The sequence below is a fragment of the Olea europaea genome, chromosome 12 (genome assembly GCF_002742605.1).
Source record: "Olea europaea var. sylvestris chromosome 12, O_europaea_v1, whole genome shotgun sequence".
In the NCBI taxonomy this organism is placed as follows: Eukaryota; Viridiplantae; Streptophyta; class Magnoliopsida; order Lamiales; family Oleaceae; genus Olea; species Olea europaea.
Window position 1 is genome coordinate 6,975,528 of NC_036248.1, and position 15,348 is coordinate 6,990,875.

Below are 15,348 nucleotides of genomic sequence, written 5' to 3' on the forward strand. Positions count from 1 at the left end.
GCGAGGACTCTATCAAACATTCATTAGGATAGTATCTCCAAGTTATAATTTCACTCATAAATTAAAAAAATAGCTCGACTACATGTTTGATCACCTTTAGCCCAAAAAGTTCTAGGTGATTGGCCAACAAATTCAACATTTGGTCAAACAATAATAAGGCACTGTCTGGTGCAGATTATTGATTGAAAAGAATGTATTTTCTTACCGTTGTGACCGTAATTTTTGACTGACTCTTTTTTTGGTGAGATCCGCAGTTGGACTCAACGATAAGAAAATGGCTGAAAATCCATTGAAAAATCACGGTCAGACAGGGGCTAAAATTCTTTGATTGATATGATTAAATATAAATATAAATAGATATATCTTTGTTCCAATAACAATGTAACTTTACTCAGAACATGTCCTGATTCTTCTATTGTTCAACTCATTACACATAGACCCAAAATTTTAAACAAGAAAATATCTAGTCCTCGTTTGAGCCACATGATTATGAAAATGAGAATGAAAAATATAGCTATTATGAATTCACACAAGAAATAAAAAATTAAATATGATGATTTGATATGATGTATAATGATCATATTTTTCATTTTAATGAGAAAAGAATGATGTTCAAACATGATCCTAATATTTAGATCATTTTAGATTAGATGGGTTCACTTGATTTTACCATTTTTCTTTTTCAAGTTATTCCTTTTTAAAGCTAAATATGCGGCTTGATAGTGGAGAAATTAATGGGTTATCATAAAACTACTTACTATAAGAAAAGTGAGTCTCCCGTATCTCAACCCTCTGGCCATTCGCGTTGATTTTTTGGTAAGATTGACACCCCTTGATCAATGGTTAAATTTAAGGAGTTTGTTGTTTTTGATTATATTTTTGTATTTTGTATATACTTATGGTTTTAATGGGTATATGAATGTTTGGATATTATTAAACAAGAACAATGGGTAGTAAGGATTTATGAGACTGGTGCTTGAATTGGGTATCCATTCATTTCTGTGGGTTCTTCCCCATTCTTTTTATATTTTTCCTCATTCAATTATTTGTGCATAAGGGAGTAATTATTTATCGAAAAATAAGCTTTTTGGATTTTCTTGAAGTTGATTGATATGCCCGTTGAAGAAGATTGAACCCCTTTCCACTCTCTTATTCTTCACATCTTAGCTGGTATTGCTTCAGAATTGTAGAAGACATGCTTGATCGAATATTATATTTATGGCAGAATTTATAATACTTGTGGATTTTGGATAGTGATTTCTTTCTTGCTATTTTCATTATGGACGAATCATCTTGTGCATTGTTGTCTATTAGTTTCTCTCATCATACCTCATTCTGCATTTGAACTAGACATAATTAAATTAGGTCAACTTTCTTGAAAACATATTTATAATTGCATATTAATTCTGTGACAGGATTAAGTTGCTGGCAATGTTGATGACATTTCTGTTTGACTGCAGTTGAATATTAGTTATGTCTGACAATAAGAAAGTGAAGAGAGAGATTACTTCATTATGACCTGTTTAAGCTGCTCCTTATGGCATTTACATTTATGTTTGGCTGTTGAACTTTAGTGCCTAAAATATCAAGGAAACGAAAAGATGGGAAAAATGGGCTTTCAATTTTCAGCAGTAGAGACATGAGAATACCTTGAATAATGAATAGAACTTATAAATTCTTTCACCCCTGCTTCAATGATCTTGAATCCTCAAACCTTATTTTACTCTAAATTAACATTAGGAAGCCCGAAGCTCCAATGATGATTTATTAAGATCCCTTTCATGATAAACGTCTGCTTCTGGTTCCTAAAAATTTTATTTTATTCCATTCTACAATGCTATACACTCTATAATCAGGGTTAAAGTATAATGAACAAATATACATAGTCCTACCGTTTGTGCCACATATGGTTCCAGAGGGGATCAAGCTTGATCCCAAATTTGGGGTACAGTATCCTTGTAAATTTTTTTAGAATGTCCTTCCTACTCTAAGACGCTCTTCTTTCTTCCTAGAAGACAATGTTTGTTCAGTTACAGTTGTGGGATCTGTCTAGTCCACTCTATCCACACCATTGTGAGATTCTTTATATCCTTTACATCATTTCAGTGCTGGCTTTACTTATAGAATGCTAGATCACTACTTTTTGACCTGATTGAAGTAGTGACATATAATTGCCATTACAGTCCAATTTGGTTTCAGTATTAAATTGTTGGATACAAGCAAATCTGTCTAAGAGGACCGAATTTAAATTGAGACCATTGTGACTCTTCTAGTCTTTTCTGGGAACTTGCCTAGTGGACTCTATTCACATATATATTCATCAAGGTAGGAGTGCAAAGCAAAACTATCAGTGTTAAATTTGATGTGAAGAATTTTGATTGGAAAGAATTTTGTGCTGTGGCAAGTGCAAGTCGAGAATCTGTTGATACAACACTAATCGAAGTGTTGCCTCGAAAAATATCTATTTGTAGTACATACACCCTTGCTCTGGAATTAGTCAAGTGATGTACAATTAGTAAAAAAATTTACGCGTGTTTGTGGTTTTGGTTTTGTTAAGCCACAATCATTATGGAAGGCTTGTGTTTTTTTCATTATTTTTTGATATTGATCTCTGGTTTATGCATTACTAACGTTAAATCTTTTATTATCTTGGAGGCATCTTGTTTCAGCGTTCTATGCTGTAGATCCTAATGGGGGTCAGAAAATTGTTGCAGAACCATAGCGATGTCCTGCCAGCCATATCTGCTGGAGATCAGCTCAGATAAATATGGATGATCTCCATATAGTATCTATTTCCCCTGTTAGTCCACTCAAGATTGATGAACAGAAGGCACATGGAGGGCCTATTGTGGGTAGCAATTGTTTGTTTAAATCAGTTAACACTAGTAGCTTTCCAAGATCTCATTTTCTACGGCAATCTTGCAAAAGTGGCTTTACAAACAAAACAAACAAGTGGAGATTGCGTTCTAATTCTTCATCTCAAAATCCATTCAACAGTGGTGCATCAGATGGGTCTGCTGAGGTATGCAAGGGAGATAAAGCTGCTGAAAGAAATTCAAATAAGAAAACTAGAAAGAGGGGAAAGCGGAATAAAAATCTCCTGGGCAGTAAAGGCTTAACTGAGTATGGATATGTATGTGGAAAATTGACGTCAGTCAGTGAAAATACGCATAGTTTTGGTCCGCCTGTATATAAAACTGAATTGGCAGTTTCTCCACCAGAACCTTGTTGTAATAGTAACAGTCATCAGCCCAAAAATATTGAAATAATAAATGGTCCAGCAAAAACAAAGGCATTGACATCCTATGAAAATCTGGTGGAGACATCAAAAGCTTCAAACCTGTCTTCATCTCAAAATTTTAGTCATGAATCTCATGCCTCTCATTGCAATGGACTCAAAATTTTCAGTGGAGAGAGACAATGTATGCATAATAAATCAATCAGCTCCTTAGATCATCCTTGTTATGCCAAGATGAATGACTCCCTTGTTTTGGATTTCTTGTCACTTGGTTTAGAGAGTGAAGAAAGTTGTCCTGAAAATTATTTCAGGCTCTGCGATGAAAAGAATGATGATGCTGACATTACAGAATTGCCTCATTACATTATCAGGAAACAGATTTCTCCTGAAGATATGCTAATTGGTAATACTGAACATTGTGATGATGCAGAGAACATAGACATAATTAGGAAGGATTCTAATTGTGAAAGAAATTTGCATAATCCAGGAATGAAAGAGAAGCATTTAAGAAAAGTTCCAAAGAACTTTAATATCTTCAGAAGATGCAGTTTCAGAAATTTAAAACAGCATTCTGGGAAAGAAAGCAGTAATTCTGTATGGCAGAAGGTTCAGAGAAATGAAGATGAATGCAGACCTAAGTTTGAAAAGGTAAACTCAGTGTGTTCAGAATTTTTTGATGAGACAGAAGAGGGTCCTGTATATAAAAAGGATAGTAATGTTGCTGAATGTTACATGCTCTTGAAACCTGAAAATAAAAATCAGACACAGCTCAAGACTTCTGGAAAGCTGAAAAGAAAAATGAGCCCAGGTTCAAAGAAAGAGTACATCTCTCACTGTTGGAAATCATTCCATGCTGTAAAGATTTCTTCAAATTTTTATTCAAAGACTAATATGCGACAGAATGAATTCTTGGATTCTGCTCAAATAAGCCAGAGAAAAGGTAATGGTGTTTCCAATGCACATTCGAGTAACTGGTGTCCTAGGATTGGACATCGTCCTGCGAAAGTTGATATCGGTACATTTAAACATATTCACCATACTGAAATGTCGTCAACTAATTTGGAGGCATGTGACCGAGTCTATATTGCTGTTTCTGATTTGACAGATCAACCTGCAGAAAATCAAGTGAACTTGCTATTCAATTCATGTGTCCCCCTTGGCCCGTCAGAGTTGCACAAGCAACTTTCTGGACTAAGCCTTCATATTCATGTGGATGATGAAAATGACAAGAGAGAGAAAGAAGTCCCTCTTGCAGTTGGTGGCAGGCAGGACGACGACTCTGCAGCTGTTTTAGAGGAAAGGAAATCTATTGGGGTTGGAGATGCTGACGTTCAAGGTGTAAGTTGCAATAGTTTGTCTATTGGAGAGCTTCGTGAGTTAGCTGATAAAAGCTTGAGTCCTGAAGTCATTGCAGAAGAGAGATTGGCTTCTAATCCTTACCCTCTGGTTTTTTCAGAAAATATTGGAGTAACATACAATGATCAGAGTTCTAACAACATTAATGATTTACCTTTTGGAGATGAACATCAGGTTCAGAAGTCAATGTATAAAAGCACATGCTTGCCTGCAGAGCGCAGTGGCAATCATGCTGGTGCAACATGCTGGATTCCTGAAATCAGAAGCCAAATTGTTTTTGATTCTGAAAATCAATCAAACGACATTGTTTCGTTAGTGAATGGTGTCATTGGTCACAACTAGCCTCTGAGGCTATTGAGATGGCTGCTGGTTGTCCGATTCTGAATTTGAAAGATTTCTTCACTCGGCCTCTCCTATTCTATGTCCATCTCATGATGTCTTCAGTGGTCAGACTTGCAAGGCCAAGCAGGTTGCTGGTATATCTGTGCATAGGGATGAGCCACTTAATCTCTCTTTGGGGAGCTTGTGGCAGTGGTATGAGAAGCCTGGTTGCTATGGTCTGGAAGTAATAGCTGAAGATTGTGAAAATTCAAAGAAATTAGGAATAGATCATTTTGAATTTCATGCCTATTTTGTCCCATCTTTATCTGCTGTGCAGCTTTTCAGAAGATACATGCCTTGTCCTACAGGAAAGAGCGACGTGATGACTGAAACTGTGACAGGCAAGCCACAAGAGATGAATGAAACTGTAAGATTTGCTGGTGCCACGCTTATTCCAATATATTCCATACTTGTACCTCAACATCACACTGAAAACAAACCCATTTTGCCACCACAAAATCATGTCTCTGACTCTCAGCCACCTTCATCGTGCAAAAAGGAAAATGAGATTAATCGACCTGTCGGATCAAATTTTGCTGATGATATAGAGCTTCTTTTTGAATATTTTGAATGTGAACAACCTCAACAAAGACGTCCACTGTTCGAAATGTATGTATAATACCATTCTTAGTATGTATGGTTGTGCATATTATTTTTTATGTTTGACATGGGAGATCCTGGCCCATTTTTCTGATCATATTTCCTTTGATTTTGATCATTCTGTTCTGAAAATTTTCATCATAATTCTGTCATATATGTCTATTTTGACTTACACTTCTACCATACACACTCAAACCTGAATTATATGACCCTTCTGGAATGGGTCGTAGCCCTCGTACCATTGTGTGATTCACATCAAACGAATCCTCTTTTAGGTTGGGTAGAGTCCACAAGGTAGATTTTGTTTTACATGATATCGGTCTTCTCAGAAAATTCCATGGTGCTGCCTCTCCTTGTGAGCTCATTTCTGCACCACAGCGACCTCCTCTAGGCCAGCTGCCACCATGCCATCCCCTTTTTTCACAATGGAGAGAAGTATCAAACTACAAAATATGTGATAATTGGCATGGCAGAAGGCTTGGATGCATTTGATGCCAGTGGCATGAAAAAGATCAGTGGTGGTCAATGAAGTAGGATTGATGTGCCTCCTCCTTCACCTACCTCTGTCAACCTCTCTCTTTGGAGTAACTGTATTGACATTTAAATCAGTAGTTGTGCTTGCTAAAGCAATAAGTGAAAGTGGTGATTCTTCCCCAACTTCTCAAAGTAGATGTAAGAGGCAAGAATAGTTGTGTGATCCACGTGTTGCAATGAGTTGACTTGCAGTCAGTATATTTTTTTATTGAAGTGTGTAGAAAGACAAGGTTGAGATAAACAAATATAGGTTTGACAGTAGGCACACAATGGTGGGGGAAGGGTTGAAGTTTCCTTCATGTGTTTGAAAACTTTGTGGGATATGGATGGAGTTCAAGCATAAGCCTCGGGATTGTAATGTAATCTAAAAATCAATCCATTAACTAAATGTAAATTTATTTTTACCTTACCTCTTCTTTATATTTGTCATTTAATCTTACGGCAGACTTTATATTGTACTGACATACGTTTTTTTATTTGTATCTAAATGACCAAAATCTACACAAATACTTTGATATGGCTGGCATTCACTGATTTCACTAGTAGAGAACTGCATAAGCACAGAGTTGCATTTCCTTGACAGAGCTATTTAATTAAATGCCTTGTATATACGTGTTATGTTTGCATTTGTATATCAGAAAATGAGGCAGGATGAACAGTTCACGAGCATTTTTGAAGTCTTTGGAAATCTGTGTGGCTTAAACAGATAAATACTTCTACATAATTCATTGATCTAAGGTCAACATACATAAAACTGGTTTCACAAACAATCTGTGGATTTAAATTATTTTCTGATTCTTGTGTTTCAGGATAAAGGAGCTTGTTAGAGGTGAAGGACATTCAAAATGCAGAGCACGTGGAGATCCCACTGTTCTAGAGCAGGTGGGTCTACAGGATCTTCACCAAAGTTCATGGTCAGTAAATGTAGAGACTAATCCAGAATAATAAGTTATGCAACCTTGTAAAGTTAGTTTGATATGAACATGTATTGTTGTTGAGCATTGACAGTCTATTTTCAGGTATTCAGTTGCATGGTATCCCATTTATAGAATACCTGATGGCTCTCTTCGTGCAGCTTTCTTGACTTACCATTCACTTGGCCATTTGGTACGCAAAGACCCCATACATGATTCGTCGGTGGATACTTGTATAGTTTCTCTGGTTGTGGGCCTCCAGAGCTACAATGCTCAGGTAGATATATTCTGCTACAAATTCTTCTTCAAGTTCCCAAAGACCTGTGTCATGCATCCTCTGCTAGAGGAGCTCTTAACTGCTCTGTGTTATTGCTTAGGATCTATTCCGCGTGTCTTTATACAACTAGTACTGTAAAATGCAAGTGTTGAGCCCTGATTTTCCATAGGGCAGTGAGGATTAATCAACTGAAAATGTAATGTTAGTTTGGAGGTCTCCTTGAACTTCCATAAAATCTATTTAATGTGGAAAATAAATATTACTTCAAAATTTAAGAGAGACCGCATGAGTTCTATAATATTATTGCTGAATGATTAAACAAAATGAGTATTGTCATTATGCAACTAACAACTATACAATTAGATGGATGAAATAATATTTGAGATAACTCTAGGTTGTTGTGACCCCAGAAAGATTAAGGCAACAAATAACCTAATTCTAGATTGCCTCTGCAAAAAGATTGTGGCCAACAAGAAACCCAATTCTAGCAGTTAGCTTCACTAGAAGATCAAGACATTCTTGCCCATGAATGGCATTGACAGAATTTTACTTTGGTGGAATACGATCAAAACCAAAAAGAATATCATGAATGATGCAAAAGTATAGTTATTTTTTCAATAATTACATCCATCTATCCTGTGACTGCATCAAATTGTAATGTTAAATGACCACAAACGAATGTAACATTAATTTGTTTATGATAATCTGTTGCAAATTTGAACAATTATGGCAAAAGAGGAAAATTAATTGTCCAAATTTATTGGGATTAAGACTTAGTTTTACTGTGTGTGGCAAAAACAAGAAAGATGTAGCCTCTCTTCCTCTCGATTAGTTGGAAACTTCCTGGAATTGGAGTCTTTTATTGCATGGGAGAAACACTCTTTTACTGCAATTACAGCATTGCTGCATTTTTACTGCACTTGACCATTCTCTTTTACGTTCAAAATGAACACTGAACCTGGTTTATTAATATGTACTTAATAAAGGCACACTTCTATTAGTATTGAACTTGATAATTTTCTCTGTTCTATCTATGGAACTGAAGTACTATCCATGAACTTCATCATTAATCTTTGAATATATTTTGCTTCCAATCCAGTCTCTCTTGTCATTGTATATCAATGGCAAATGAGCAGGGTGAATGCTGGTTCCGGCCTAGACTCCCTGAAAAAATTCTGGCAGCCAACACTCCGGGAATTTTGAAAGAGCGATTGAGGACTCTCGAGCAGATGGCATCTCATATGGCTCGTGCTGTCATTATGAGAGGAAGTCAGGCATTTGTAAACAGACAGCCTGATTACGAGTTCTTTCTGTCTAGGAGAATCTAGTAATTTCGTGTATGTACTTATTTTTGATTTCTCATGTAGACCTAGCTAGTGCTAAGGCTTATTTAGTGTTGTATAACAATTGGTAAACTGAAGTTTTATCTCTGCAGCATATTTCCGTGTTTGCAGATAGATTATTTCAAAGTCAATATGCACTTATATTGCAAGTTTTGAAGGATGCAATGTGAGGAGGAAATCGTGTGAGCATGTTTGCCTTTGCTTCTTTTATCGTTTGCTATTTTGTCCAGATTGACAGAAAAAATGTGTATAGTTACACCCTTCTTGATGTCGAAATAAGCAAGGTGTTCTATTTTTGTAGCTTTGCAGTTAAACCAAACAAGTTTTACAGATATTTTCTTGAACAGTCATAGAACATGCATATGAGATACTAATTAATTGAAAAAATGATTTTTCTTGTAAAGTAGGACCCAACAAACTGGAAGACTTGGTAAGGTTCTAGTCTTCGAATTATTATCCATCCCAAAATTTTTGTTATATTTTTCTATGAATCCATATTCTTCCACGATTTTGGGCCGTCTATTATTATAAGCGTGTTTGTCCAGTTGAAATGCTATGTAATAGTTAAAAACTTGCTTCTTTGGATAATAAGGGTGCGTTTGATTGCAAGTAGTAAAATTGCATGGAAAGAAAATATTTTTCAGGTAATTCAATTGTCTGGAAATTATTTACATGAAAAATGTTAATTACACGTGTTTGATTGACTTAAATTTCAACATAGAAAATGTTGCAATTTTTTCAACTTTTGGTGTTTGATAGCTATTATTTTTCATGGAAATAATCATTTTTTCCAATTTTGTCTGTTTGACAACCACTATTTTCCATGGAAAATAGTGGTTTTTTCCCATGAAAATTTGTCAATGAGTTATCCAAATTTTAAACAAATTTTAGACATGAATGCGGCCAAATCCTAATAAATCATAATTAATATAGCAGTTAATTTGTGGATAAAAACATGCCAAGATTTGGTACGAAAGATGTAGAAACACGGTCGAGATGAAATAATTATCCCTAACAATTAAGATTTCTACCACTTACATATTCGTCTTTGCAGTCAAAAATAATAATCAGATAATCAATTCAATAAATAATGATGAAATTTCGTCCAATGTATTACATAAAACAAAAATGAAAAAACCCAAAAAATCTGTATCATAAGAAAATAGCAAATAAAATCAACATAGATATCATACTTTCACATGTTTGTTAAATTATCCAAGCAAGTCATCTTAAAATAGTGGAGGCGGATCACGGCCCAGATTCTCAAATACTAAATCACGCATGAATTCTTCATCAGTCAAACTCATAAATACTCTAACCAGACTCTCATCCGATCGAAATATTTTCATTACTTGCATTATGTCACGCTTTTCTATACGTATGCCTTGTAATTTTTCTAGAACCAATTGCCAATTGATGTGGTTTAGTGTATCTAATGTTGCTTGAGTCTCCATAGCGATAGCAATTTTTTTAGATGATTCGGCAATGCTTGATAGGGCAACGAGACTCTCATCATTAGGTTGGGTACGTCGACGGCGAACTTTGTTAGTTCCTCCTTCGGCATTACGCTTAGGAGCGCAAATGGGGCTTGGATCCGTATCCTCATTTTGACCATCAACTTCATGCACAGTTTCATCTAAAAAAATAATAAAATAAGAAATTGTTAGAATTTCTAATATAATACGAATTATATAAATTTTTATGTCTGATCTAGTACGTACCATGATCGAGGGATAAAATGTCATTGCCGGTTACAGCACGATCTCCTGTAGCAGAATCATTTCCAAAAATAGCCTCCAAATCATCATAACGAGAACAAAGTTTGGTCCTCCACTTTCCAAATTCTGGTTTGCCCTACAAGAAAAAAAGTGAAATATGTTTTACGCGAGTTAGGGGGCAAAATAAATTATATTAGTAATATTTAAGGAATAATACTTTCATTGGTCAATGAAATTTTGTACCTCAACAACTCCTCCCAAGCTAGTACATCGGCTGTGACACGTCCAGTGTGAGGATCTATCCCAAAACCACTCATGCTTAACAACTGACGAACTTCAACATATTCTTTTTCAGAGTTTCCAATCGCGCCCTCACATTCTTATCAGACACCATCACTCCGCATCCATTGTGCACGCTCTCGATTGCTTTGGACACGTGATATGATGAAAAGCCATTGTCACTTCTTTTGTGACTAGACAACACTTGATGTAGTAGTGCAGTTATCATACAACCGTCCATTGCATCACTCCAACGTATTTGACGATTCCTAGAATTAGGATCCGCTTGGGTTGAGCTTATTTCCTCCACACCTAAATGAAGGGTTGGTCTAGGAACTCGAAAAGGTGCCGCAGAGCTTTGTCGAATATTTTCCATGAATTGTATAGTGCAAGATAAACTGTTTACGGTCAACCAATAAATAAGAACATTTAAGGAAATTGCATGTCAACAATGTCTCCAATAACAACAATTCCAATTACAATATTTAAAATTCTAGCAATCTTATGTTAACTATTACATGACATGGGAAAAAAAAAACAAAAATCTGCTTAATGTCAATACGTCTTCAATTCAAGCAATTACTACATATGAAAGTCTAGTAAGTTTATATCCATTACATAGAAAAAAAACAAGATTTCAATCGAAATCAATTCTCGCATTTTGATTGGGAAGATAATCAGCCCACATTAAATCAGCAATCGCATTTCTCTTATTAGACCACACTTCCTGATTTGTGAAAGATATGTGAGCATTTGGAGTTTCATCTTCAGGTACATCAACATGCGTAGGGTTAACCTCATCATCACTACTATCTAAGTCGTCCTCCTCACAAACATCTTCAACGTCATCAATCCTTAAGAAGTTGCGGATGGCAGATGAGGCAAGGACTATCTTTGCTTGTGTGTCAATGTCGTGATAGGGTTGATGTCTCAAATATGCAAATCTTTTTTTAGCAACCCAATTGTACGCTCAATAACATTACGTAGAGATGAATGTCGAAAATTGAACAACTCCTTACTACTTTCAGGACGTTGACCTTCAATGTCTCTACGATGATAACAAGTCCTACGGTATGGTGCAAGAAAACCCGAAACCGATGGGAAGCCAGCGTCAACAAGGTAATATTTACCTAGGAAAGAGTCGTTCATATGATGGTAGTTAGGTAATTATTATAACTTATGTGTGTAAGAAATGTTTTCAAAATAGTGACACAACTTACCAATAGGAATTGTTAGCTTATGTCCTTGGCGTAATATTGCACTCCATAACAATTGACCATCATGTGCAGATCTCTCCCAACCGGCAAGCACGTACATAAATTTCACATCAAATGTGCAAACTACTAAAACATTTTGGGAAATCACTTGCTTTCTATTGCGATATTTACCTTGCTCCTCTAAAGGCACATACGCAGCTATATGTGTACCATCGATTGCTCCTACGACATCCTTTAAAAAACAATACTTTTCAAAATAAATGTGAATATTGAAGTTTTAAGAAATATGATGAAATATCTACAAATCACTAACCTGAAAAAAGGAGTACCATGGCTGAACATTTTTTTTTCGTATGGTGAGTTATGAGGAGTGGCATTAATCACAACATTTATATACAATCCAAGATAAGCGTGTAAGACTCTATGAAAGTAAAAGCTCACTGTTTGACTAGAGCGAAAGAAAGTAAAATGTCCAGCGTGATTACGTTGGTCATGCCCGACTATATTCAGAAAAATTGCGACTTGTTCCTCAATTTGAACGTATTTGCTGTCAACCAATCCATAAGTTCGCAAACGAGCACATAATCTTTGAAATTGACCTATTTTCATCCTAAGGAGATCATGACATATTGTATCACTCGTGCCAAATATTCGTGTAAGTGTTATTTCTCTTTCAGAATTCCAATTTGTATGAGGAGCTCTTGGAAGATGTTGTGCACGACGCCTAAGTTCGTTATATATCACAATCGCTTGTATGACCATTGTCCAAAATAAACATAAATGTTGTCTTCGGCATCGACGTTGATTCGTTGTTGAAGCCATGTTATAAACTACCACAGTAAACGAAAATCCAATAAAAATTTGTTTATAAAGAATAACATAACATCATTACATAATAAAAAGTTAACTGTAGCTACGGGGAAATACGCACAATGGACAATGGTTAAATTATTGTGCATTATATTGGTAATAGATCCATAGATACACACACCCAAGCCAATCAAAACGCTAGTTGGGTTTAGTTTCTTGAATTTGTTTCTACTTTCTGGACAGTAAACCAAATTATTGTAAATCAAACCATTCCCACTGTCATTGAAATTTGAGATTTCAATCTCAATGACGAGTGCTCAAGATACAAATATGATAACTATTTAGAAACACATGGTTTTGTAATACAATCATATTAATGCAAGATCAGACATCAGTTAAACATATTACAGTCAAAAATAAAAATAAAAAACTTTCTGGTATTTCGCAGAATTTGGGAGGCTGTAGATTATGCAAACAATGGAATTATTGTCTCTTATAAATTTATCAACATATTAAATAAATATACATCTTACAAAAGCAATTTCGTTTTAAAACCAATCATCCATTTCAAATAAACGATTAACACATTCTGAAACTAATTAGTCACAATGTCACTTGTAGATACAATATATAAAGGAAAATTTTTCATAGAGATAGATTGGAATAAATAAAATTCCATAACTAGTTTATACTTTTGTCCTACTGATGTAAATCTTATCTAATCGTTGTGCAACAGACATGTTTTACTAGACTAAAGGACAAATTCCAGCATTACTAGACTAAAGAACAAATTAGTGACTCAACCAATTTCTGAGATTCTACTAATTCCAGCATTACCATAGCTGGTATAATCTGTAACCGTTCCCATAATAATTTTAGCTCACAGCCATCTTCAGAATATGATGTTCAGACAAGATGACAAGAGGGAAAAGCACGGACTGAACTAATTATCGAGGAATATTGAAGGGATGGATGAAGTCTCGCATCAAATTACAGTTGTGATAAAGATGAAATACAAATGCGTTGACTACGTGAGGGGAAAACGAAATCAAGTGAATACAGAAAATAGGATTCAGGCAGTCTGCAAAATAGAATTTAAAACTCAAGACGAAAATAACAATCCAAGAATGTCATTGAAGAGAAGTAGTCTGCAAAATTGAATTTAAAACTCAAGATGAAAATAACAATCCAAGAATGTCATTGAAGAGAAGTATCAAGGCACAGAGCTATTAGAATTTCCTACTATCAGAGTCTTACTAGATACCAGTGCTTGAAAAGAACATATAAAAACTAGTAAATCATAACCAGTAAAGTGGTGAGATGAGGACATTGACTTACTGAAGGAAGCAAATTGCAGCTTCTTGGATGTACTGTCTAAAACGAAATGAAAGGCTGAGCAGCAAAGACACTATTACTGCAATATCAAATTGCAATGATATTAACAATAAGATTAGAAAAGTTGTTTAAATTTAGAGATAGATAATGTAACGCACTAAGAAGAATTCAACGGATTGGCAATAAAATCTTTGTAATCCTTTCTTCCCTATTGCAAATTGCCTCATGGACTGTACTCCAACCTGTTCATTCTGCAATATGCCACAACAAGCATAAGCATCTCGGTTGAAATGGCATCTCTTCTCAATCAATAATCCAAATTTACACTAATCAATAAAAACCAAGTCAAGAACTTTGCTCCTGTAAATCATAACAAGATTCGAGAGGCTGCAATAATCAAACTTCACTATAGCCAGAAATTTCTCGAAATAAAGCCCAATTTCTCTCCAGCTCCACCTCCACCTTGCAAAAATCAATTTCTTTCCACCTCCACCTCCACTTTGCAGAACCCAATTTCTTTCCACTTCCAACTCCACCTTGCCGAGCCCATCACAGAAACAAAATTGGGGGTCATTAAAGAGGAGAAAAATTTCTGGAATCCGAGTTTGCATACGATCATGTGGAATCTCAAAATAAAAAAAACAAAAACAAATTCTAAAAAATCCGTGTTCACTTTGTACTCAGTTTAATTAAGAATTACACATATAGAAATCAAATATTGTGAGAGTAACCTGAATCTATGCAGTTACTATCTCGTCGATTTCTTCTTCTTGGTCGGTTGAATCGTTGAGAGACGCCTTCCTGGTCGGTCGATTTCTTCTTCGTGCTTCGGTTGAATGGATGAGACAGACGCTGGTTGGCTCGGTTGAATGGACGAGAGACGGCTTCCTGGTTGAGAATTGATGTGAGAGAGAGAGGTAGCGATTTGTACGTGGGTGGGTAGAGATGAGAGAGAGAGATATTCACGTGGTTGGTTACCTAGAATTTTTGGAAGGGTTAAATTCCATGGAAAATAAAATCCACCTTCCCCAAGGAAAATATTTTCCTTGTTTTCAAGGAAAATATGGTCACGTGACCAAAACAAGGAAAATATTTTCCTTGGAATAAATTATCAATCAAACAAGACAAAAGTAGGAAATTAGGTGGAAAAAACTCATTTTCCATCGAAAATGTGTGCAATCAAACGCACCCTAAGTTCAATACTTCATTATACAGTCAAGAGAGAGATTAAAAAGAATGACGATGCAAAAAAATGCAAGAGGGGCGATTTCTTTTGTAGGCAAAAGAAAAGTCAAGCATGTTAATATATTATATAACAGACTTTGTTTTTCATATATCTAATCTCT

General features: G+C 35.5%; 1 protein-coding gene across 3 annotated transcripts; it reads left to right on the forward strand.

Moving 5' to 3' along the window:
- Positions 1 to 677: 677 nt before the first annotated feature.
- LOC111405417 lies at positions 678 to 7,257 on the forward strand. 3 transcript variants are annotated; one of them, XM_023034281.1, is made up of 5 exons: positions 678 to 816; positions 2,656 to 4,178; positions 4,344 to 5,584; positions 6,919 to 6,991; positions 7,129 to 7,257. In XM_023034281.1, exons 2-3 carry the CDS (start codon positions 2,768 to 2,770, stop codon positions 4,934 to 4,936), a joined length of 2,004 nt encoding a protein of 667 aa, XP_022890049.1. In that variant the 5' UTR covers positions 678 to 816; positions 2,656 to 2,767; the 3' UTR covers positions 4,937 to 5,584; positions 6,919 to 6,991; positions 7,129 to 7,257. The 3 variants fall into 3 exon arrangements, with proteins under 3 accessions (XP_022890049.1, XP_022890047.1, XP_022890048.1); XM_023034279.1 differs by having other exon boundaries at positions 2,656 to 5,584; XM_023034280.1 differs by having other exon boundaries at positions 2,715 to 5,584.
- Positions 7,258 to 15,348: the final 8,091 nt, after the last annotated feature.